The 27,002-nt window shown below is 40.4% G+C and overlaps 1 protein-coding gene across 1 annotated transcript in view; it reads left to right on the forward strand.

The window, feature by feature from the left end:
• The first annotated feature begins 1,203 nt into the window (after positions 1-1,203).
• TBC1D5 (TBC1 domain family member 5) overlaps positions 1,204-27,002 on the forward strand; it is a 286,376-nt gene continuing 260,577 nt past the window's right edge. The window contains exon 1 of the mRNA XM_054020011.1: positions 1,204-1,328. Within this exon, the coding sequence (XP_053875986.1) occupies positions 1,229-1,328 (100 nt within the window). The 5' untranslated portion in view covers positions 1,204-1,228. The remainder of the gene's footprint in view (positions 1,329-27,002) is intronic.

The following is a 27,002-nucleotide window of genomic DNA, read 5'->3' on the forward strand; positions in this document are numbered from 1 at the left end:
ATATTTGTTAATATCATTCTTCACAGCACACTTAACTCAGCCCTGGCATGCTGGGGGACAAATTAAGCCCTGGATGAGGAGATGGGTAAGGAGGCAGGGGGGCCAGGGACAAGGGGATCTGGAGGAGCCAGCAGGGGTTGAGATGATGGCGGGGGTGAGTCTAGGGATGGAGCCCAAAACCCTGCCGCTGGGGGACAGAGCCTGTCACCCCAGGGCGGAAGGAAGCGTGAAGCCCGAGTCACACCACCCTGGCAAGGTGGGGAACTCACACTGGTTGTTTGCTCCTATAGTGTTTGTGGCTCCAGAGGGGGGTATGGATCAACTCCTGCAGGCAGCCCCGGGGGAGAAGCCACTGCTTTGCCACAGCCCCACCCCAATCACAGCCCAGGAGGCTGTGGCCTCAAAAAAAAGCTCCTGGTGGTCGCATTTGAGAAATCTGCTCTAGTACCAGACACAAACTATTTGTCTTTGCTTTTAAAGCTCTTTGTGGCGTATTCCCACTCTACCTATCCTGTCTCATTCACTAACAATATGTCAACCATCTCCTCCAGCCAGCCCATAATGCCTCCATCACACACTTGTTAAATCTTCAAACAACCACTTTTGTATTTTCTCCCATGCTACTCCTCACACTTGGGAGCAGTTCCCTATTAGCATTCATAGACTACCTCATTAATGCTCCTTAAAGCTCTCTTTTTTTTTTTTTCTGTGATGCCAACGAGAAACTTGGCAATGATAAGGCTGCTGGTGTGCTGAGACTACTGCCTATCTTGCTGACCAATACCATGTCCTTGTTTCCTTGTACTCCCCCATTTGTCTGTGTCCACTGGTTGCCATTGTCTTATGCTTAGATGGTAATCTCTTTGGGGCAGATACCATCTTACTGTTCTGATTGTACAGCACCTCAAACAGTCCCGGCCCCTGAAATCTAGGTGTTATTGTAATACAAATAATAATAATTAATACAAATTAAGCACGTCTCAGAAACACTTGAGCAGAAGTTAGGTGATTTGGAATTAATTTTCTTTAACATAATTTTCTTTAATATGCTTACCAGACATGTAATGGTAACATTATGCTAGAAATCAGGAAAGCGTTATAATCATTTACAGCATTAGGCTTTCTGCTTCCTTTTTGTTATTGTAAAGCAATGAAAGAAACGCTTACATATTAGTTGTGTCTCTGTTTTTCCTTCCCAGATAATCGCTCTTTAGTGGAAATTGCCAATATGTATCATTCCATATCTGAAACCAGTCACCCCTTGCAAACAGAAGAGCAAGAAATAGGCATTGATCCCTTGCAGGGTTACTTGAACAAGCCTGAAGAAGGTGAGTTTAATATTTCTACACTTTTTACTTTGTACTTAGAAACCTTACGTAAGAGTCTCATGATTGCTATGCCTGTCATAATTTGTTTAATTCTCTCAGTGAAGTTGAGCAGGGCAACTTTAAGAACATTTCACCGAGTGTGTGTAGAGCACTCTAACACTAATGAAAACCACGAAAAGTCAACTTTCAATTACGGATAGAAACATTAGCCAAATGTTTAATGCACTGTCATCCTTTTTTAATCATAAACCAAACAGTGACTTCAGCATAAGAATATTGAAATGCAACATGGCCTTTGTTGCAACTTTTTTTCAAAGATGGGCTCTTTTGGCTGATCTACACTATTGATTTTTTTCTTTGATAAAATTTAGCCTTTTATTTTGGGTGAGGTTATGCCGATGAAAAAAGATTTTCTTTTTTTCTTCCGTTGAATCATAACACTTAGCTCTCCTGGTTTCCTTAAATAAAAACCTAAAGTAGAACGGGTGGAATTAAAATGGAAATTACTGTGTAACTCAAGGTAAATTAACAGAAGGCAGTATTCAGACTACTCCAATGAACAGTGAGAAGAAACTGCTTGCATAATGCAAGTGCTTGTCTGTGTTACTTGTCCTTTCTACTTATTTGCTAGTAGTGACAACATGGTTGGTTAGAAGGAAATGATAAGCTTAACAAGATGCTTGAAACCTCATCCTTGTCATGAAAACATTCCTCAAGTACTCAGTTATACACAATGACACCTTAACTACCTGTAATTTTCCAGTCATTGAACGCATGTACCAGGAATGCAAGATAAAAAATTCATTTTAAATTAGAATTGAAACAGCTTAGTCACGTGTTTTCTGTGTGCCTCTATGTGTAAATCTGCCATATAATAAAATGTATTAAAAAGAGCAGCATTTCAATTTTTAATTCAGATATCAATTATTTTGTAAAAAGCTAAAATCACAGAGTTCATTTTTTTTTTTTACTGCTTTATAAAGCTTTTTTCAATGTGAGGAAAAGTAGAATGGACATCTTGGTGGAGCCCAGTCTGTAAAGGTAATAGTTTTTTCAAGTGAATGTCACTACGCTTTTACACTTCACATCTAAAAGGTTAATAGCCATCTTAGTTTGATAAAGCAAATGCATTCTTAGTACACATTTTCTGAAGTATTACATATTTTCCAAATGAAATATTTGTGATGTACTTTAGGTTAGTGTGTGGCCAACACTGATCAAAAATTGCAAGTTTCCTGTTTAGTTAAAAAAAAAAAAATCCACACGTGTCTCTCAGCTCCATTTCAAGACAAGTCAAGATTTTAACCCTGTTACAAAAACATTTTAAATTAATTTTACCCTTTATTGTGCCCAAGAGTGATTAGTTACCTTGAATGAACAGGCTTTTAGTTTTTATCCCAACCTTAACATTTCTATGACATACAAAGTTATTAGTATTGAATTGATGTTTAAAAGTGCCATTAATTCATTTACCCCAAATGTTCATTAACAATGTAAATGTATGCTGATGTTCTATGAGACAAGGAAGTGACTAATGACTCTTCCCACTAACAACACTTAAAATGAATAGAAACTTTAGATAGCTCATCTTGAAGTAATCAAGGCCCTCATTCAGCTTGGCATCTCTGTATGCTCTAAAACAGCTGTCAACTGTTAAAAATATATACACAACACACACACACACACACACACACACACACACACACACACACACACACACACACACATGGGAAGATAAGGATATGTAAATACATGGTTCCCCCAAAGTCAGAAAGGTTACCAACCATAGTACAGTTTTTTTCACATTCTGTATATATAAATATTTTATATAATGCATCCATTTCATTTTCATAGCTGCTTCTTCTTCTTTTTTTTTTTTACTGTGAAACACATACTGCATTTTAATTTGGTGCCATATGTAACTAAGATCAATCTTCTCTGTTTTATCATTTAATTTTAAATAAAGTATATTTTTGTATTGCTGTGGGAGAGGGCTTGTATATCAAAGCATGTAATTTTCCTTGCCCATGCAATCCGCCTCTGAAGTTCAGTGTAAGGAGGCAATCACTGATTCCTAAATGAGTATTCTAACCATTGGGATGAATCCATCTGTTGATCAGAGACTTTGGTAGGGCCCTAGGTATGTGCAATACAACAGGTCAGACTAAGTGATCATAATGGTCCCTTCTACTGAAATAAATTTAGTCATTCATTGGGAAGAGTATCCCTACAATCATATGCTGGCCTCAGATGTGAGAATCAAAGTGTCACTCATGAACCCATTTCTCTCACATGGTAATACGTTGTACTACTAATGTACCATTTGTCTATGCTGGGGTTTGATTTTATCTTTTGAATTGCTATTTTAATATTTTGCTAAAATACTGTCCACATCCCTATATTTTAAGATAAATGTGTTTTCCTGTTATAGTTGAAGATGTACCCAATATACATTGTTGTGGTTACGCTATTTAGAGGATAATACAAAATCACTAAAGATTTTTTTCCAGGCAACTTTGTCAAATAGTATAGAAATTCACAAGAGATGCAGCATATTGCTTAGAGATGACTTGTAGAATATTGTGAAATATCAGGCCTGTGTGTTATTCTTTTGAAGCAGTGATAGATGTTTGGAGTATTGTCTTGGAGACTAAATGGCAAAGGTCTTTATAGAGATGAGTTAAAGAAAATAAGGCAGATCATTAGTAAGTATAAGCATTGTGAAAATAGATCTCGTTAATGACAGAAACTAGTCTGATTTGGCAAGCTACAGGAAATACTAAATTTGGGGAGCATGTATGTTTGTTTATAGATATAAAATATAGAGTTGTAGGGTTGCCACATTTATCTTTGATTTTTTTAGAGGCTTTGACTAAAATTAAAGGGGTGATTATTTTGGGGAAAAAGTTACCCATTCAATTTTTGTGTGGTTTAGGATATTGGGATTTTGAATCAGAGTGAAATCTCATGAGAATGTGCTTGTTTGCAATTATCCAAATCAAGACAGCCGTATTCAGGCTACTAATTGACCAATAACAAGAAAGACGTTTTGATTTTAAAATGAGTTGTGAAATCTTTAATTATATTACTGATACTTAGGATCTGTAGAAATCTTCTGAGTAAAAATACTTGCTTATATATAGCTTTATATTTTAAAGGCACTACACAAATGATTCTTAAAACAGCGCTGTGAGGTAAGTATCTCCATTTTACTGATAGGGAAATTGAAACAAAAATTAAATTTTCATAAAAGCCTCTGCAAATGAGTTGCAGAATTGGAATCAGCTCCTTCTTATGGGTAACCTGAACACAGTCTTGAGGCAAATAATTTCTTCTCAAAGAAGAAACAGAATGCATCATTTCAAGAATCTAAGCACATTAATGCTTAAACCTGTCCTTCAAGAGGAAATCACACTTTCTACTTTAGCAGTTTTCAAACTCAAATGACCACGAGGGCCACATGAGGACTACTGCATTGACCCGAGGGCCGCATCACTGACACCCCCCCTTCGCTGCCCCTGGCCCTGCCCCCACTCCACCCCTTCCATGAGTCCCCGCCCCGTCCCACCTCTTCCCACCCCTTCCCTGCCCCATTCCAACCCCGTCCCCGAAGTCCCCACCCTAACACTGCCCCCAGGGGTGCAGAAAGGGTGCAGGGTACAGCGGGAGCTCAGGGCAGGGAGTTGAGGTGCAGAGGGCTCAGGGCAGGGAGTTGGTGTGTGGGGTGCAAGAGGGTGAGGGGTGCGGCAGGGGGTCGGGGTGCAGGGTGCAGCAGGTGGCTCAGGGCAGGGAGTGCAGGAGGGGTGCGGGATGCGGCAGGGGGCTCAGGGCAGGGAGTTGGGGTGCAGGAGGGGTTCAGGGTGCAAGCTCCAGTTCAGCGCCGCTTACCTAGAGCGGTTCTGGGGTGGCAGCGGCACACACCGGGGGCCAGGGCAGGCTCCCTGCCTGCCTTCCCTGGCCCCCGGCCCCACACCGCTCTGCTCCAGGAAGCAGATGGAACAGTGTCCCTGCAGCCCCTTGGGGGCTCAGGGTTCTGTGCGTGCTGCTCTTGCTCTCCTCTAGGTACCTCCCACGAAGCTCCCATTGGCCGCGGTTCCCTGTTCCCGGCCAATGGGAGCTGCGGGGAGCGGAGCCTGGAAAGAGTCAATGCTGGAGCCATCTGCCGCCTTCCCCCTTGCCCCCGGCCCGAAGGGGCGTGCTGCCAGTTGCTTCAGAGAGTGGCGCGGGGCTCGCAATGCCATAGGGGGCAATCCCGCAGGCAGGCAGAGGGGGAGGGGCATGGGGAGCTTGGTGGGCCACACGCAAGAGCCCCGCGGGCCGCGTGTTGACGCCCCTGGACTAGAACAATGTATTTAATCCTTTTCAATTTAATTTGCTCCATATTACAATTAATACAATTAAGGTCACTTGAAATGAAACTATTAATGAATTGGGTAATTTACTTTAACAGTGTCAGTGTGTTCTCACCATTTCATTTGCTTTAATTAGTGTACAAGCTATTATTTAATAGCATACTTCACATAGAAAAATGTAATATGTTCTTGGCTTCTATTAAAGGAATGAAAAAGTTGTAATGAGTTACGAGTGATTCTTTTTTTTAAAGAGGCTGTTAGATGGTGAGAAAGGAAAAGGGTGACATGGTTAAAAAGATAGATATCATAGGGTACGACTGAAATGAGCACAATCAAAGATTGTTAAACTTCCCATTTCAGGGGCCAGGTCAATGTTGTCTGTAGTATTTTACAATACTTTGACTACATAGTGCTATAGTCTATATTTATTTTACAATATACTATGCTTTTATTTAAAAACAAATGTGGTGAAGTTTCTCTTGAACTCCTCTTTACCATCCACTTTGGGTCGGTGAGCCTCTGGTTGATCCACTGTGATATTATGGCAGTGCTCCTGCTTTTGTTCCTATATTTTGAGTAGACGGAATTGCGCTATGACGAGAGTTTCTAATCATGAGAGCACAAGCACCTCAGGCTAGGAATAACTACAAGAAGAACATAGTGCTTTTGTGACTTACCCTCAGACAGATTGCTGCTGCTACTAATGACCATGCCTGTTAAAGCTGAAGGTTCAGAAATCTGGAGAATTTATGCAAATGACTGAATCCCCTAAAATGCATGTTTGATAAATATACATTGCCTTACTTAAATGACATAAAATAGCCTGATTACCAATGCATAGGACTAACAAGGCTGCAACATGATATGAGCATTTGGAGCATACAAATTGCTATTTTTCTGGATGGCTCTGGTATCTTCTTGGGTTGGTGTGCAGGTAACTCTGGCAAATTCCCAGGCTGCTGCTCCTGGTCCTTGTCAGGACAGGCTGGAGCTCTGGTTGAGTTGCTAGCTATGCTATATACCACTTCCCTGGATGGATGGAAGTTCTGTCTTTTCCGGCAATCAGTTGGGGGAATGCTTTAGATGGGCTGCAGCCCCTAGCTGGGTCCAGCTCTGGCTGCTCATGCCTGCTGCTTCCTGGCTGGGTTTGCTGTAAACTTGTTATGGCTGCTGTTCCCTGACTTGCTTGCCGGCCCCCGTAACCAGAGAGAGAGAGAGAGATGGCTAAAACACTGCCCAGTGTTGTCCTAGTGCTAGCTCCAAGTCTGTGGTCCTGGGTGCTTTGGGGATCAATGGTGTAGGCTACATCTCTATGGTTAGAGTCCTCCTGGGTGGGTCTCTGTGGTTAGTCCTGAAGGAGTCTAACTAGAGAGATGCAGCCTACAGTGTCCCCTCAGCTCCACCAATCAGGAGGCATAAACTCCTAGGTGGGAGCAGTTTAGAAAGCAGCTAAAACTAGGAGCGTGCTGGCCAGATCAAAAGATGATCTAGATAATACTTACTCCTGCCTCAGGGCAAAGGACCGGACCAGACAGCCTCACCTCCGCTCCTCCTGGGTTCTTCATCCCCTTTCCCAGACTTGCAGTGTTGCCAACTCTTGCAGGTTTTTGGTGAGTGACGTGATTTTGGCTGGGGTTGGAGCCAGTCTCGGGATCAAACGAGAACCTCTAGCCCAGGGGTCATCAGTAGGCAGACCGCAAGCCAAATCTGGGCTGCAGGATGCTTTTGAACAGACCCCAGTATTTTTAATTTACTTATTAACATTACTATTATTTTTTATTATTTTCTCTGGAATCTGGACCTGACTATAGCTTTGCCAAGAAATTTGGACCTTGACAAAAAACGAATTGACTACCCTGGCTCTAGCCAATCTGAGCCCTCTGATTGGCTGCCTGGCCCACTTGCCCATCTCATGGGGCAGAATAACTAATTAGAGCAGATACAGGCAGATCTTGCTTCCTCTCCACCCTCCATAGAAGGGGTCTCAAACACACGGCCCGCGGGGTTCTTCCTGCGGCCCGCCAAGCTCCCCACTGTCCCCACGTCCCCTCCTCAGCACGCCGCATTCTCCCTCCCCCCCCCCGGGCCTAATCCTTTGCCAACCCCATGGTGTTGAGGGCCCCACGCTGCTCCGGGAAGCCACGGACACCGCGTCCCTGCGGCCCCGAGGAGAGGGGGCGCAGAGAGCTCTGTGAGCTGCTGTTCCCTGTGGTTACCTCCCCTGAAGCTCCCATTGGCCGGGAACGGGGAATCGCGGCCAATGGGAGCTTCGAGGGAGGTATGCGTAGGCAACAGCAGCGCAGGGACACGATGCCCGCCTCTTCCCGGAGCGGAGTGGCACGGGGCCAGGGCCGGGAGGGAGCCTACCCTGGCTCCGATGCGCGCCGCTGCCACCCCGGAGCCGCTCCAGGTAACCGGCGCCGGGCTGGAACCCAAACCTCTCCTGCACCCCCACTCCCTGTCCTGAGCTTCCTGTCTGCACCCCAACTTCCTGCCACACCCCGCACTCCCTCCTGCACCCCACCCCCTGCTCTGAGCCCACTGCCACACCCTGCAACCCAACCCCCTGCCCTGAGCCCCCTACTGCACCCCACGGGCAAGGGCAGGGGTGGAGGGGGCGACAGCGGGAGGTGGGTGATGCAGCCCTAGGGCCAACATACGAGTCCTCATGTGGCCCTCCTGGTGATTCGAGTTTGAGACCCCTGCTCCATAGCAACCTGGAGCCATCCTCACAGGATGGGATGAGATAACTAAAGAGCCCTGATGCCTTCTCCCCTGTCACTTCCTGAAAGCAATAGGGCTGGGACAGTGCCTCTGCCCTCCACCCCCTCTCCTCTCCCTCCCTGCAGCACCCAGCCTGGGTAGGGGCAGAGGGAGGTGAAGAGTCCCTGGAGCCTTCCCACCCCACAGACTGGAAGGGGGAGAGGGCGCCCCTCTGCATCCCCCCAGCACTGATGCCAAACAGAGCTTGGTGACAACTCCCCATTGTCATTACTGAGACACATTATCTCCTGGTGTCTTAACTTCTATTCCAAATCCAGAAAGCACACTTTTAAAATAAATACATTACTCCTCAACTATTACACACACAGCTCACAATAATTATGAATCTTAGCAAGTTACAAGCTTTCTATGGATACATTACATGCTGCTCTTTATGATAGTCTGTAAGTTATAGGTTTAATATAGTGAGTTTGTCAGGTTTGAAGTGAGAGATGTCTACAAAAGACAGAGAGATGGGACCCTTTGCCAAGGGGTCTCTGCATCACACACATCCTCTTTAACCTAAATATATTTTACTTTGTTTTTTCAATATATTCTAACAACACTGTCATGTTTAATCAAAAGCCATTCCTTGTTAATCACCCTTTTCTGTCTGTAAGCCAGACTGAAAATTTTCTATATATCATAACACACACATCATGCCCCTCTGCACTTTTCTTCTCCCTCCGTCATCTACAAGTGTCAGGTGGTGCTGGCCACTTTCAGGGACAGGTCGCTGCACTAGAAGGATCATGGGTCTGATTCAGTATGGCAATTCTACTCATACAATTCAAGGCACAATTGTTTAGCCTTGTGCAATACTAAGACTTTGAATGGGAGGCCATCAGATGCAGTGACAAATAATTAAGACCTCTTAAAGGTAGAAATGAAACTTTACAACAATACAAGGGTTCAACTATTTGAAGAGAAACAAAACGGTTTTCAGAATAACACAGAGGAGGGAGGAGCACTCCATATCCATTCATTGAAGAACCTCTTGTGAAGCGAGGGTGCTTTCATGAACATTTGGATCCTTGTTCTTGTGACACTGGCCAGGTTGGCAATAGACTGAACTTTGGAGGTGGTGGTGGGGGATTAACCTATTTTATTATGTTGGAGAGGTAACTATCGATAAGTGTAGGCCCTCGTACATATTTTATGATTTTGTTTTGTATTGTAACCATTTCTTTCCACCACTCTTGTTTCTAGTTAAATCTTTATTCGTTCTTAAATAAACCTACTTTTGTTTTATTATAAGCGCTCACAAGTGCTCTGTGGTTTACAGGAGCGATGGTTTAAGTTAAAAGTGGTAAACTGGTATACACTGTACTTTTGGATGCAGAGGGTCTGGAACTTCTGAGAGTATCCAGTGTTGGGCTGGATATCGGAGGAATGCTTCAAAGGGACTCGAGGATTGGGATTCGCACCTATTGTTAACCTGCCAGGCGAAGTTAGGACTGGCATAGCCCAGAGAAGTGACTGAAAGGCTGGATGTGGTATGGAGCTGACATTCAGCTACCACAAGAAAGACTCCCTCATGCTCTAATCAGGGGTTAACAAAGTGACTCTCAGTCCTGGGTGTACCCCAAGAACTGACACAAAATGGAAAACTGCTTTTGAAATCTGTGAAACTAGAGGATGTTTTTCATATGATCATAAATTCCAGCCTGGAGCAGGATGCTGATGGTGAGACAGGGCTCACAGGTCTTCTGTACTGTACTGTTCTGTACTAATATAAGTTCTTATATAATCCTTGCCACTGTAGTATCTGAACGCCTTCCAGTCGTGTATTAAGCAGTGTGACTAACATATGGCATGTGAGGTATGTTCTTTCTCTCAGTTTCTCCCCAGGGGAAAATTGTGTGTGCCATGTAGTGTTTTGTTTTGAGGGATTTGTTTAAAATGTAAATGCTGCTATGCATATATAAAGGTAGAAGAAGTGTGCATTGCACTTGGAGAAGACCGGGGTGAGGTTTATGGTGGTCCTTAATTCCTTTCACTCATTCCACAGTCTCATACTTGTGTCCAAGAAAGTGCTATCTTCTGCACCGAAGAGCTTTACCTTTATGGTAGAAAGTCCCATTCTGTCTGAGGAGCAGAGTTGTTGATCATGATCCTGGTCCCCTTTAGTTGATCTTTTAGAAATCCTGGGCCCAGGCTACTCAGCAGCAGATAAGGACAGAGTTTCAGGGATAGAATTTCACTACTGCCTAGAAGAAGGAGCTCTATTAAGTCTGCCTCACGTTGTGGTGACTGAGCAGAAGCAAGGATATTTTCTGCATCTTCCAACACCAGATGCTAACATAACACTGTTTTTAATATTCATTTATTAATAATAGCTACTGTTTAGTCTGCTTTTAACAGTAACAGAATTGTGGTGACTACCAGGCCGCGGGAACACTTCCTCTTCATTTACATCTTGCATTAACTGTACCTGTCACTTTCTCTCTCAATTCTACTTTCATTTCCTTTTCTAATTTCTTTCTTGGGAAAACGTTCTGAACTGGATATCAGGCAAGAGAAAAAAATGGTAATGCTTTAAAAATATTATATTACATTATAAAGCCAGTTGGTAATGGATAATACCCAACATTTTTATTTAAAAATAAATTGTATTTAAGTATTTTTGGATTTTACTGTACTGTATAATTGTTGTTAATTAGTTGTAGACTATAGGCATGCCCCAAATCACCTCATGTGCAACTTCAAAGTAAAGGGGTGGGCTTTACACTGTGCCCCGAAGGTCATCGAGCTCGCGCTCTGTGAAACTGAGGAAGGAAATGAGTTGCAGAGCTTGGACCCTCCTAAATAACCTGCCTCAATGTTCAAATCTATGAACAGTTAGAGCACAGACTTGTGAGTTACCGGGACCCAACCCATTCGTGGTTCTATAACAATCAGCACAAGCTTGCAGCTGAAAATAATGTGATTTTTCTACCTATAACTAACACAGCCAAGTGACTGCATAGCTGTATCCTACACTAATTGTAACTTCATGAATTTTGCTGTGCAGTAATCCAATCTGGATATCACAAAGGCATGGATAACTGCCAGTCAGCATATAGAGAAATTGTCATAAATGGATTGTCTGAGAGACATAAAAGAAGGCCTTTTGGTGACAGTATGACACTTGATCTAGATGTGCTTCAAATTGTGAACATCCATCCTTGACAATAAACCCCCTCAATAATGAAGGTAGGGACACCACCATCAATGTTTCTCCTAGTTTCTTTCTTACTATCACTCTGGTCTTGTCTAGACTGAGGCCTATTGATTGTGCTTTCATCTTGATCCGTATTGTAGCTAAGGTAGATGCCATAGGATCCAGGTTTGATTAAAACAAAATGTGTGAGAGAATTTCAACCCAGTTTGCTTTTTCAGATGAAGGGTCCGATGAAGACAACTTGTAATAGTATGTGGTTTGCAAATTAAATAAAAAGGGAAGTTATTTTTTAAGAAAGCCACACAATTTTAAATCCATTTTACTGACAGCCTGCAGTTCTGAACAAGAATAAGATTTCTGTAAACATGATTTTTATAAACATGACTCTACCTCTATGTATGGTTCTATCTCTGTAGTCATTCATTATTGTTAAATGGGGTAAAAAGTATTTTTGGAACTGTCTGTCAGTACTTTGACCTACATGGTTCACATACTGTGGCTGCCCTTAAGAAGGTTCTTCCATTTGTTGGGGCTTATCAGTTCAAGCAGTATTCTTCATTTTAAATGTAGGCACTCCTCTCAAATGGTAGTCTTTAAAAACAGAAGAAATTTTTCAAGTGTGACCATTGTAAATGTAATTAACTGTATATTAAAACTAGCTCATTGCAAGTAACATAGCAATACAAAAGGAGGCCTTCATTCTCTCCTTTTATATTTCATTGAAAGTTGATACAAAAATTATAAAGGTGCAATTATACACTTCACACAAGTGATTCCATGTAAAAAGAAATAAAGAATCAAATTATTTCATGTTTATCTCCTGCATTGGGAAGATACAGTTTGATTAAAAATATATAAAAAGGGAATATATGTACAGTACATGTCTATATAATCCTACATATCAAATCTCAGGATGTTAATTGGATTTGTTTTTTCTTTGGTATAGTGAAAGGGGAACACATGAATCATAATCCTAAATGTGGGTAATATGTTGGATAGATCGAATATTTTTGAGTTCACTTCTGTTCTTCGATGCAGAGGAATAAAGTTTGTACAATAGTTATGACCTGAACAAGCACAACACCTGATTTAACAAGTTAGCTGGAGTTAGTCCTATGTATCTCAAGCCCTCAGTTTGTTTTAAAAAAAAATAATGAAAAAAAAATGAATCCCTCTATGGTAAGAAAAACAAATTGAATTGATTTTATGCTATTTTGATAGCCTTAGAAACTAATTTCTAAGCAAAATATGTCAATATGTACTGAATCTTTCCTGACTTTTAATTTTTTGATCATTTCCTTTTATTTTTAAAGATCTGGAATTTCCTGTTTTAAAAATTAGGTAATTAAGCCTTGTGTTTCATTTAATTGTCAAAAGCTTACCCTTGCGAAGGTCAGATTTTAGGCTTCAGATCAGTAGGCCTAAAAGGGCCTTAATCTTTTGTCAACTTGTATATCTTTGCAGTGTCTTCTTTGTAGGTGCATAATTAAGTAAAGGTGCTCAGCATGAGGGAAAAGCAAAGTACCATAATACTTACAAGGTAATTTCTTACTATTCACAATAAGATGTGTATATTTATCAACAATCTGGCCTCTTAACAAAGAAAAAGAAGCCTACCTTTAGGTGCCACTACTACAAACAAAGCAGCTGATGCTTTAATGAATACCATACCGAGGGCCATGCAGGACATAAGGCGAATTAAGCAGGTTACAAACTGCACATCTTCCATTTAGATATAGGAGATTTCCCCAGCACTGACAATTAGTTGTACTGATCAGGCAAGCAGACAGACAGAAACAGAAGGAGATCATTTGTATCAATTTGAGTAACACAACTAGTAATGAAGTAAAATAGCCACACAATGTAGTTTCGCCTCCACTTTGGAATAAACTATTCCCATCTCCACAAAATAAATAAATAAGTGTGGTGTTTAACAAAAGCTTATTTTCTGTTGTTTACAAATCGAGCGCAAAGGAATAATACACTTCTAACCCAGAGTATTTTTTTAAGAAGAAAACATTTTCTGGACATACAAACAAATTTGAATCTCGGTAACCTGACAGCTTTGTTTAAATGTTGAATGAGTTTCCTTTCATGAAAATCTTTTCAAAGTACAGCAATTCAGCTGTGAAAACCTGAATACATTAATGATGACAAAGAACCTCCAGAATGAGCCAACATTTGCTTTTGTTCTTTTACAACATTTCCTGATGAATTGCATATACAAAAGTGTTACAGGTTATTTTAATTTTCCTATTTTACTTTGATAACAAATGTCTCTACTGTTTATCTTTTCAGTTACAGTACCTTATTATTACTAATCAACTTTAATTATTTTTAACAAAATGATTGAGACTTTTTTTTTTCCCTCTGACTTTTTCTGTATAATGGACTGTCCTAATATCATTAAAAGTAATGGCAACATTCCCATGGACTGCAGAGATAACAGGGTTGAAGGCAATATGGTTTAAGTGAGGCAGTAGTGTAGGCCAAGCTTAAGTCATTAGTCATTTTGGATGCCTAAATTTTTGGGTGTCCATCCTGAGATGCTATAAAAGGGCCTCATTTGCAGACATTAGATGCTCAGCACTTCTGAAGATCAGGCCCCAGTTAAGGTATCTCAAATTGAGTACCCAAAATCCATATTTTTTTAAAATCTTGGCCTAAAGGTTTCACTTACAAGAAATACAAAAAATAAATTGCAGTAACATTCATGTTCTTGTCTAGCTTTAGATCTAAACTTGCTCAAAATTCAGTGAATCAATAAAAGTAGGCCAGGTGGGATTAGAAACACCATCCTAACACACATATACACAGTCTAGTTTGGTACAAATTCCATGTAGTAGCTCCTTATTGATAAGCAAGGCTCTTTTTGTTTTTGTTTAAAATTTCCCAGAAATTTATCTGTTTATTGCACAAAACAAATGGGTGAAAATTGGTGCAAGAATTAACTTCACGCTTTTCTGGGTAAATACCCAAGTTAATATTGGGTGATAGGAAGACAGAACAAACGCAACAAATAAAGAGAAAAGTAAGAGTACTTTTGATCCATCTTCCCATTCTGGAAGGAGAGAGGGAGGTCGGTTACCTGGGCCACACAGGTTACTGAACCACCCTCTCTTCCTACAGACTGGGGAGTTGGATCTGGGAAGTACCAGCATTACTTTTTTTAGGACTCATGCACTGGCGTACACATACACACGTACTTTCACGTGTGTATCTTTCACTACATTGCCTTACTTTAACACACAGCCTCACATTTTACTCCTGGGGGAATTCTGCGCCACTGTGTAATGCAGAATTTTTCAGAAATTAACGTGCATGCAGAATTTCCTTTCCCCCACAGAAATGGGCTGCAGTGGTGCTAGCTGCCACTAAGGGCTGCTGGACCTGGCAGAGCCCAGCTCGCACATAGAAGAGACTGCTGGAGGGAGGGGAAGGGAGCTAGAGAGTTCCTGGCATGTGCAGTTCCCAGCATGCCCTGAGGGAAGGAGAAGGTGGTGCACAGGAAACACCATGCAAACCTGGGACCGAGCATCAGGCTGTTTCACGTCTGGATTCTTGGGGTGGGAGGGGAGTGTCTGGACAGGGGTGGGGGCATGGCATGGCTCTGGGGAAGGGTAGAGGTGCGGGTATCTGGGCCGGAGGGGACCCGTGGCGTGGCTCTGGGGGGGAGGGGTGCGGGTATCTCTCTCCCCAGCTGAGCTCTGGGGTAGGGGGAAAGGGGACAGAGAAACAGGAACTGAGTTATCATAGTGGTTTCTTTAACTCTACTCCTGGGGGATTTTTTTTGTGTCTGTATTGTTACAGACATACTTGCTGACAGGTATTTTGAAATAAATTACCAAAATAATTGAAACTGGTGTGATTCTGTAGTGTTATTTTGACAAATAAAATTTGCAGAATTTTTTATTTTTTGGCGCAGAATGCTCCCCAGGAGTAACATTTACACTTAGACTAATTTATTATTAACATAAACACATCTACCTTATGTAATGTATTGGATTTTCTTAACATAATCAGTATTTTCATGTACTCGAATGGTCTAACATTTGGATAAAAGTTGGTAAAAACTTAAAATGAAGGGCCTTGTTGATAGCTGTTTTTTTGGTATTCAAGTTTAAAAAGAATACTTTTTATAAAGTTAAAAATCCAGTAAAAACACTTGTACTAAAATGTAGCAGATTATTTAGTCATTCATAAGTATTCATTAAAATTAAAAAACTAAAAAACCCAGGCTTTCCTCTAAAATTGTAAATATTTGGAAGATGGTATGATGTCAGAGTGGGTGCATGTGACATTACTAAGGCTTTTATGACTGATTTTTTTTTCCACAATTCAGATGGAGCTTTTTATATGCTATATATGTAACTAAAAAAATAAAAAGCATAGTTAACTTTTTCTTATGTTCAAATATTGTGTGCCTCAGTACTTCCAGGTTCCCACCTGAAGGATCAGAAGTACAAACATATTGCTCAAGAGGATGTTCTTTCAAAGTCTCTAAACCATTTTTATGCACCTAGGAGACTTAAGCAATTCTTTGAATTACTACGTGCTTAGTCTGTCACTACAACTGTAGGTGCTATACTGGGCTGACATTCACTGAAACTCAATGCAACTCACAAATTATTTGATATAATGATATGTTCATATTATGTCTGTGGATAATTCAGATATGATTTGATGCAAATGGAGGACCTATGTTTTTAATGTTATATGTCATGTAGGTAAAAAGGTTGAAAATAGAAGCGGCATAGGAGCATATGTAAAATAGAATAGCCATTTTTCAAAAAAATAAATAAATCTGTTTTTCTTTTTAAATAGCTAATGCCCTTCCCAGCTGTAAATAAGTCAGTTGTGGTCTGTTGCTTAAATCCATCCCATGTATCCTTCTCATCTGTCTGCATGTCCTAATCAAATTGGATTCAAATAGAATCCAATCAAATCAAATAGAATCAGCAATTTACTGTTTAAAAATGTATATATGCCATATAGATTAGATGAAAAAAGGATGCTTTCTTTTAAGGTGAAAATGTCATATTTTGGTTAGGGTTAGACTACCTCTTCCATATGCTTGCCACTTAATTATTTTTTAAGATACTATAGTTGCTTTTGTTTACTTTTTAATTCAGAAATGTAAAAGCTTTGTTGAAGGAGGAAAAAACCCCATAAATCTGTCCATTAGTACGCCTTTTTACCTTGCACTCAAATGAATTCTCATCAAATTTGATTTGCTGACTGGTGGCCAGAACAGATGTTATCTTAATGGAATAGAGAAGAAAATTAAGCATGTTGAGCCACAGAGCCACCTCCAAATTTCTGCGACCTGGTGTTATTTTTTTCTTATACAAGTATGATTTAAAATGTTCTAAAACTTGTTCTTTGCAAATGCTGTACAAAGCTCAGCTTTGAATTCTCACTAGCCAGCTGACTGCAATATTTTATTTTTAAGATTGATTTTATTTTACTTCATGAAATATTATCTCATTAATGTAGCATGTTTAAAAATAATACACTTCCAAATCTGAGTCTCCTGTCCCAACCATACAAGAAGTATGACCGATACTTAAGAAAATTCCAGATTTTTTGTAAGTGTAAACTGTCTGTACACACTTAATTGTGAGTTATTCTAACCATTTACCTCACGTTTCTGTTGGTTAGAACTCAGTGAATCCCAGCTTTTTGCTTTAAATATTCTAGTGTTAACATAAAGACTTTTGTGAATTTGGGCCCCAAATAAAATTTCATCAATTTAATTAATAAACCGTTTTGTATGCTTAAATGGTGAGAATTCTTCCTAATCTGCTAGCTCGTGGGATGCCAACGTGACAGCTTTAAATGTGTGGTCTGCATGAGGTGAAATTGCATTCTAGTCATTGTGGCATTAATGCAATGGCAGTTAATTCAGTTGTTCAAACAAAGATTTTTAATGCTGCTGTGTTGTAGTATAGCTCCATCTCAAGTAAGCTTCTCACTTGAAAGATGCCATGGAAAACCCACATTGATTGGGGTTGGGTTCTTCCTCATATTTATGCACTTTTTCATGCAAAAACTATTTTGTTTGCATAAACAGACAAATTAAAACAACAAATTATTTGTGGTTGTGAAAAATATGATATAATTTTTCACACATCTAAGCTGATAATATCTTGCTAAGAGTCTATTGTAGAATGTGTTAGATGTGTTTGTACTTAACAGTTTGATTTTAAGATTCTTGTGGAAAATTTCCTTGGATGGTAGGATTGTGACATCGGGGTGAGTCAGCTAGTTAAAATAAAATTTTCATCTTTTGCATATTTCTTTCCTGTTGGTTAAAGTTGTAGTTCACATTAGTGACATTGAGTCTTTTAAATGGACACTAGTATATATTTCTCAGAATGGTAGAAGTTAGTATTTTACTCTATTTGTAATACTATGTGAGAACTTTGAAAACATTTTATTACTATTTACTCCTTTTCCATTTGTCAAATATGTTTCATTTCTGTGGAATTTAAATCAACATGACAATAGATACTTGGTTTGGGGCTTTTTTTTGTTTCTTAAGAAACACCATTGATTGTCATCAGAGTGGAGGCTAATAAAATTAGAAACTTGTTCAGTACAGTTGATGTGCAAAAGTGCTAGCTCCAAACCAGTGTATATTAACGCATGATGATCATTCGTATGCGGGGTGCTGGAACAATGTGTACAGTGGGAGTGTTGACAGCCATTGAACCAAATTGTAAACTCTGTATATGATGGAAACCACTGCAAGCCAGGGGGTGGGGCAGCACCACCAGCACCCCTAGTTCCCTCACCTGTATGAGATTCAACAGGGGGTTGACAAAGCCTACTCTGAAGAGCCTCCTTTGGCATGTGCGATGTCAGCACATTTAAGGACTAGGATTTGTGAATTTGGGATCCATGCTGGTTATTTGCTATAAAAGAATAAATGTGTAGACTGTTCATGTTTTTAATTTCTTGGCACCAGGATGGGTATTAGAAATGTACATCGACCCAGAATGTACATACCAGAATCAGGATATTCTTGTAATCACCTTGCCAGTTGGCATTGAAGGGTTCATGGGCCACATACCCCACTCCCACATGCTGTTTTGGGGGGGGATGGATAGCTCAGTGGTTTGAGCATTGGCCTGCTAAACCCAGGGTTGTGAGTTCAATCCTTGAGGGGGCCATTTAGGGATCTGGGGCAAAATCAGTACTTGGTCCTGCTAGTGAAGGCAGGGGGCTGGACTCGATGACCTTTCAAGGTCCCTTCCAGTTCTAGGAGATGGGAGATCTCCATTAAAAAAAAAAAAAAAAATTGAGCGAAGATTGTGGAGGAATTTAATCCACCAGATTGTTTAAAGTAGGTCACGTGTTGGGCCTAAATTATTTGAGTACCCCTTTGAATGGTAGCTTGAAGTTTTGTCATGGCGATGAATTGATTTTGTTGCAAACTCATAGAATTTAATATGAATTTATGTACACCATCTATAATTAAGAGTTTAGTTTTATTTGTTTGAGCACTTTAATATATTTATCAACAAGTAGTTTCCACTTATAATTTTTGCCACTATTTTAAAGATGTTGTTATAAAGCATTACAATTTGACTTTCTTAATCACAGATCACTTCTCCTGGGGGTATACAGTGGCTGATTAAAATAAAATTACCTTTAAAAGTCATTACTTTGACCAAAGTATTAATTTAAGGATGAGATTCTTTACATTCTGATGTTTATAAATTATGATATTTAATCTTTGCCTAGAGGTGGGGCGGAGTGTCTGAAAGATAAGATGGTTAACTAAAATGACTATAGAGGCAAGTAATCTTCCATTTTGGTTTATTTCTTCTTCTGAATAAGTTATGTTCTAATAAAAATTAAAGAGCAAGTTGCATTTGGAAGATCAGGTCATCGTAATTCATTGACATTAGGCCACATAACTGAATAATGTCTTACTTCAGTGAAATACATCAAATGAGATCAACAATTATGACTCATAAACATGCCTCGCAGGCATAAAACAGCAGGGAATTAGCATGTGAAGCTGATAAATATGCATGTAAATAAGCTCCCAAAGGAATAACATGGGTTTGATTGATAGGTTTAGAATTGGAACATATGTAAACCCCTTTATTCCTCATTCTGGTGTAGCTAAGTAAAGATGCATTTTACTTGTTAAAAAGTTTCAATAACTTTGTAAATCTTAGTGCCACATCTGTTTCTGTGTGTGTGTGTGTGTGTGTGTGTGTGTGTGTGTGTGTCACTTGTGAGATTAATTGAATTGTCTACAGGTAGATAGCCCTCATACATAGTGTATATGGAATATCATGGGATAGGGTGGGATGGATGTGGGGGTGGAGTGAGGATCTTTGTTAAAAGTCTGGTTCTACATTTAGAAATTGTCAGCTTGTAAGTAGTAAATTATCAGCATTGGTAAATGTGCCCAGTATATTTATTTCTATAATTATAGTTTGCCCTTAAAATTATTAATCTATTTACATTATACTGAGTGTCACAAGTGCTGCTACATTTGAGTCTGGCAGTGATTCCCAGAAGACCCCATTTTGGGGGAGTTTTATACTTGATTGCTTGTAGGTAATATCAAAATGTCAGAGGTATCACTCACATTAAGAAAAAAGGAAGGTTCATTTAAGCCAACCAACACACAGAATTATGGTGTGCAGAAACTAGATTTGCCTCCCTATTGATTGGAGTAATAGATACAGTACTCTGTGTGTGTATGAATATTTATAAACACCTTGGCTTGCCAAATGCAGACCAATTGGTAAGTCATGGTCATGTGACCCACTACACTTTTGCTCCATTGCCATCCCTACCTAGTAAATGGTGTTTAATGCCAAAACTTTTTTCTAACTTTTGGCGGAGACAGGGTGGCATGACTCTGTAGCGTATAATAGTGAAGCTATTGGCACAGCCACTATAGCTGTGTTCTCACAGCACACTTAAGCAGCATAGACATTTTTAAATGGTACTAAAACATATCCGGACTGAAGTTTTATAGATGTAGAAACTCCAGTGGGCAATGATGCCCTCAGTTTTCAGGTATTATAGGTATCCCATTATCAGCCACTTTCTTAACCCCAGCTGGGTAATAGATATTCATAATATCAGATCCAATCTGCTTATGTTTATAGAGAATATAGCCCACCAGAAAATGACGAGTGCAGGAGTCACAAACCGAAGATTAGGATTATAAATTGGAGGGGCAAACGTTTTAATCAAGAAAAAGTTAGAACGGTTAAATATTTTTAAAACTATTTAGTATCCTGATACTGATGTACTTTTTCAATAAAAACGGTGCAAGAACAATGTTATGTTTCTACTGGATGGTGCACACTGTAAATCAGATGTTTGAATTCATTCAAGGTGCCAGCGAACTGTGTTGCATCTTACAACCATCTTGTATTATTGCCTGCAGAGGTGAGTGTGCACATAGAATTAGAACAGTATCAGAAGGGTAGCCGTGTTAGTCTGGATCTGTAAAAAGCAACAGAGAGTTCTGTGGCACCTTTAAGACTAACATGCGTCTGACGAAGTGGGTATTCACCCACGAAAGCTTATGCTCCAATACATCTGTTAGTCCTAAAGATGCCACAGGACTCTCTGTTGCTTTTTACAGAATTAGAACAGATATCTGCCAGTATCTGCTATAGTTAAGATCGCTAAACCATTCCCATGTTTGCGCACATACACTTTCTAATATATTCACCTTTTGAACTACAATTTCAATGCCTGGTTTCAGCATGGAGAGAACTTCTTTGTGTGTTTGCATGGGAGGGATGGGGTGGAGAGGGGAGAAACCTAAGCAAAACCATGTCCGTTGTATTGGATTTTTGAGAAGTGGAAAAATTAGTTTTCCTATTTAGATTTTGTAAACCCAGAGAGACACTCTTCAGCCCCAGACCCCCAGCACCTTTTGCTGTTGTTCTTCATTTGAATTATAGTAATCTCAACCAGATCGGGATCCTATAAGCAATGTATATACATATTATACAATCTCTGTAGACATAATAAAATCCTCCTGTTCCCAAAAGCTTATGCTCTATTTTAGCCAAGACTAAGAGAAGGGGGAGCCAACAAATGATGGGTATGAAGGTGGCTTGTTCCCTTCATAGACTGTATATACAGCTTGGTTCGGAGGTTTCTTGGAGAGACTTTTATTAATGGAGACGTATAAGCAGATCAGTTTCGGTAGTCTCATTTCATTTCCTGCCTGCCTGTGCGGTATTACTCCTTTTCATAGAAAAGATACCTACATCTAGGATAACCTCTTGAGCCACCAAAAATTAGCAGAGCACAGAACCAGAAATGCAGCCCTTGTTTTCCAAGAGTTTATCTATTTACAGCAATAGCTGTGGAAGCATTTACAGCCTATTACCACTGACTGACCCCTACCCTTTCTTAATGGCAAAAGAAAGTAGAAGGCCCGTGGGATCCCTGCTAAGAGATTGTCAACATATCCTTTGAAGGGAATCTACAGCCCACCCTAAAACATGCAATAATCCAACCATTACTAAAGAAATTATCACTTGTTACTGGAGACCTCACAAACTATGGGCCAGAGTCTAATTTCTCTTTTCTAAGCAAACCAATTCAAAAACTAACAAAAAATATCCAACATCTGCTTGTTAGCTACTAGTATTCTGGATCCCTTCTGGTCAGGCTTCATGCCAGGGCATGTAGATGACCACCTTCTGTTCATAGGCAACGGAAGTGCATGCTATCTTCCTGGATTTCTCTTGAGCATCTGATACAGTTGATCACCAAATAGTCTTAACCTAGCTCAAGAGACTTTATGGCTAATGGAAATGCCTGAAATGGTCCAGGTATTCCTCTGAGATAGAAAACCCGAAGGGTCATTACAGACCGTTCGTCTATTGCTAGAGTCCTTTCCACATACTATCCAATATACGTGAAGCCATTGGACAGCTGATGAAATATAGTCTGAATTGACAGGAGTGTGCAGACAACTCCTAACTCTGCATCTTATGTCAAATATAAACAGCACCATCTCCAAGGTTTCTCATCACCTAGCCAAAATCACTACTTGCATGAAGAGCAGCTAGCTAAAGCTGAACCTATGCGAGGCTTGGGTGATATTGGTAGGACAAGGGCAGCACTTTCAAACAAACAAACAAACAAACAAAAAAAACCCACAACTTTACTTCTGTTATATCCCTTACTACTTAGACCATTGGTCTTCGGCAGTTGATGTCTTTTTGTATTCCTCAGTGCTATTGGATAGCCAAAAAATATGATAGCAAAAAACATCATCTTACATCTGAGAGTGGCTATCAGATTGAGTCTCAATGTATTAGATTCAGACCTGACCACAATTATTTTCACTTTTGTTACCTTCAGGTTGGATTATTGGAATTTATTACATATAGGAATGAAGCCACATACTTAGGAAAAGTTCTAGGTGGTACAAAACGCAGCAGCTGATCTGGCTCCCCATTTATCAGAGTCCAAATCAAAATTATCTTAATGTACAAAGCCATCCATGGTATTGGCCCTAGTTTCCCTGAAAGAGCATCTCCTGCTTCAGTCCACTTTACCAAAGGTATTTATTCACATTGAGAGTCGGGGGGTGCCTTAGTTCTATACCTCACAAAATTGTGAATGCTCTTGGCGGACAAAATACACATCATCTTGCTTCTGGTTAACAAGTTTGTTGGAGAAATGCTGAATGCGGAACCCATCAGTTGTCCACTAGCAACAGCCAAGTCAAGGACTGAACAGAAGTGCTATGAAATTTTCTAGGCATCCTCCACACGGCCTCTGTCTTTGCATACATATTGTGTTTCCAATTGAAATGCCTTATAGTTGATTGTCTGCTATGAGAATTTAGATTTTTTTCTGGCTTAGTATCAGGAATTTAAATTCATGGATGGTTAACAAAAGATACCAGATTTTTGAGTGTGACATTTGCAATTTGACCTTGTCTGTAACCAAACCACTTTTCTCTCTACCTCCTCCAAACAAAGTGGATGGATAGTAAAGAATTGTAAAAAGGACCATTATCTGATCTGTATCAAACATAAAGACTACTTTCGATGAGTAAAATAATCAGTCTTCAAATTCAGCAAAAATATTGGCCATGTGCAGGCAGCTGAATATTTGTAAATAACATTTGTTGATGGATGTTCAGTTCACCTGTCCCGTTTCACTAATATCAGTGTGTGATACTAACAAACCTGAACTAGGAATACATGAGCTAATGTGCATTTAACTCTGCCTAGTTAAGCTGAAACCATCAACAACTGATCATGTTATTCAGTATCATAGTTCATTTCTGTAGTGTGGGTGTGACTATTGGATGTACAGGTCTCTGAGCATGTCCAGTGCAACTTAGGTGTTTCTAGGAGGCTGACCAGTCAGACTGAAGTGAGTGCTCACATTGTGAAGTGTAGTTTCTTTCTCTTGACAAACCTGATTTGAGTGCTTACTAAAACTTGCAGTCTCATTCCCTGATAAAAGATTTAAAAGAAAGGATGAAAACAATGTGTCCCAGAAGTGGTGTAAACCTAGGCACAGGAGGAAGTGTTTAAAAACGTGGTGTTCAGCCTTAACTTTGAATTTCTTACCTCTTAACAAGCTCATAATGTCACTTGGTTGCATTATTTTGTTTGTGTAACTGATAACAGGATTCATAAGAATCTTGCATTTTTGTAAAATAGCCTTGATTCACCCGTTAGTGCTGCTTGTTGCCTTACTTTATGCAACTCAAATCATATGTAATTTATCCCTCAAACAATTCCCCCTTGGATTTCTCATGCACTGAAAAGTCAGATGCCTGACATTACTGTGTTAAGTTAAGTGCTTGGGGTTAATGAATGGCATTAAATTTTATGAGGTCATGTCCAGTAGATGTTAAAAGAAGCTTAAGGGAACTTTATCACTGATCGAAATTAACAGTTGGCATGAAAGAATGCCTCAGGGAGTTCAATTCTAAGTAAAAATAAAATTAGTGGTATAAAAACTAAAATATAGAGTCATTATGATTAATGTAAACATTTTGTTAGGTAATTGGTTACATGTTGCTATAAAAGGAAAAGGACTTCACTCAGATATTGAAGTAAGCTACAGTTTGAGATGGAAGGATATTGTATTTTGAAAGCAATTAATGTTTCTACTCAAACAGAATATCTACATTTGGTGCAACATTTATATTCTTTCAGTAAACATACAACCTTCAGGGCTGTATTTATGAAATAATCAGTCTCCACTTATTTACAGTAGGTTTTTTTGTTGGCCGAATGTATGTTCCCAAGTGGAATAATTGATTTTTTTTTTCATTAAGCCTTTTTTTCTAATCATGTGAGCAATCTATCTTATGGACCAGGTAACAAATTCTATGTTCTCCAGATAACTAAGGTTTGTATTTTAGGGGTAGCTATTGGGTGATGTGAACATTTTGTTGAAAAGGAAAATGGCGAAATTAATTTACGGATAGATCTGTTTTGCTAATTATGTGGGAAATTTTGTTTGTTACCCTAGTATTCACATGCTGTAAGTTCTTCATTCACTGTCATTCCATTAAGAGCAGAAAGAGAACTTGTGCAAACACACAGGCTCTACATTACTCACTTTGTCCTATGACCTACAGTAACTAATAGTATACACATTAGGATACATACCCATTCTTTGCTCCATCACTTGCCAGATTACATTATGCTCTCATGTTTAAGTACAAAAATACAGTACTGTTCTCATTATTCCTGTGTCATACATAATTCAGAGATTTATGGCTTATTGAGGATTTTGGAAAGGGGTCAGATTAGGTACCCCATCAGAGGCCCAATGGTATTTTCTTTCTGCCCCTTGGATGATTTCATTTTGGCAAAAGGGATGTTACATATTCTCCTTACAGAGTTAGACCAACCAGAAAAAAATGACTACTACTAAATGTTCCTTGTTGTCTCCTATTACTATGTAAACTAAATCCTCCTCCTTTTTAGATAACTTGAAATATAATTGTTTGCAAAAAAATCTAGTCATAATTATCTAATTTGCATTTTAAAACCGTCATATTTCTAACATATCAAAATACTCTGTATGGGCATCGTTATTTCCATTGTAAAATATTAGTAAGGATTCACACAAGTCATTGTCCTCCAGTAGGTAGTAGTGGAGATCTGACATCTGCCACTTGGTGGGGTTTATACCTCTTTGTATACTTCTGTCTCCTGTCTCCTTTCCCAATTTGTGAGTAAATAAGGATACATTCCTTGTTGGTGCTCATGATTCCCCACAGAGTCTTTGACTTCTTTGGTAAATGACTATTCACTGTTCTGCTAAATGCACACGTTGACAGATTCCATCTATGTTCCTATAGGATTTTAACTTATGTAATTCTAAAGTATACTACTAATATATGTACGCCTATTCTTCCCATTTGCCTAGCTCATGTTCATTTGGAGAATGTATTTGCCTTTGAGCTGACAAAATGGATGATTGGATTTAGGGTTGCCAATTTTCTAATAGCAGAAAAATGAACACCCTAGCTCTCTTTCACCCCCCCACCCCCCCCGGCACCATGCCCCTTTCCCTGCCCTTTCTCCAAGGTCCTGTCCCCTGCTCACTACGTTCCCCCTCCCTCGGTAGCTCGTTCTCCCCCACCCTCACTCACTTTCATTAGGCTGGGGTCCGGGGGACGGGGGGCTCTAATTGGAGATGCAGGCTCCAGGCTGGGGGGGTAGGGCAGAGGGGTTCAGGGTGTGGGAGGGGGTTCTGGGCTGGGGCAGGGGGTTGAGGTGCGGGAGGGGGTGAGGGTTCCATCTGGGGGTGCAGGCTCTGGGGTGCGGCCAGGGATGAGGGGCTTGAGGTGCGGCGGGGGGCTCAGGGCTGGGGCAGGGGATTGGGGGTCGGGTTTGGGTGCGGGCTTACCTCCGGCAGCTCCCGGTCAGCGGCACAGTGCGGGGACTAAGGCAGGCTAGTCCCTACCAGTCCTGGCTCCACGCTGCGCCCCAAAAGCAGCAAGCAGGTCTGGCTCCTAGGCAGAGGCATGGCAGGTGGGTCTGCACGCTGCTCTTGCCTGCAGGCACCTACCCCTGCAGCTCCCATTGACCGCAGTTCCTGGCCAATGGAACTGTGGTGCCAGTGCTTGGGGCGGGGGCAGTGTGTGGAACCCTGTGGCCCCCCGCTTAGGAGCCCTGTGGCCCCCCTGCCTAGGAGCCGGACCTGCTCGCCACTTCTGGGGAGCAGCATGGAGCCAGGTCTGATAGGGACAACCCTGTCTTAGCTCTGCAGCACCGCTGACTGGATTTTTAATGGCCCAGTCAGCAGTGCTGACTGGAGCTGCCAAGGTCCCTTTTCGACCAGGTGTTCTAGTCGAAAACCGGACACCTGATAATCCTAAAGGATTTGTAAAAATAAGTTCTACTCAAA

This window comes from Malaclemys terrapin, chromosome 2 (genome assembly GCF_027887155.1).
Source record: "Malaclemys terrapin pileata isolate rMalTer1 chromosome 2, rMalTer1.hap1, whole genome shotgun sequence".
Classification (NCBI taxonomy): domain Eukaryota; kingdom Metazoa; phylum Chordata; order Testudines; family Emydidae; genus Malaclemys; species Malaclemys terrapin.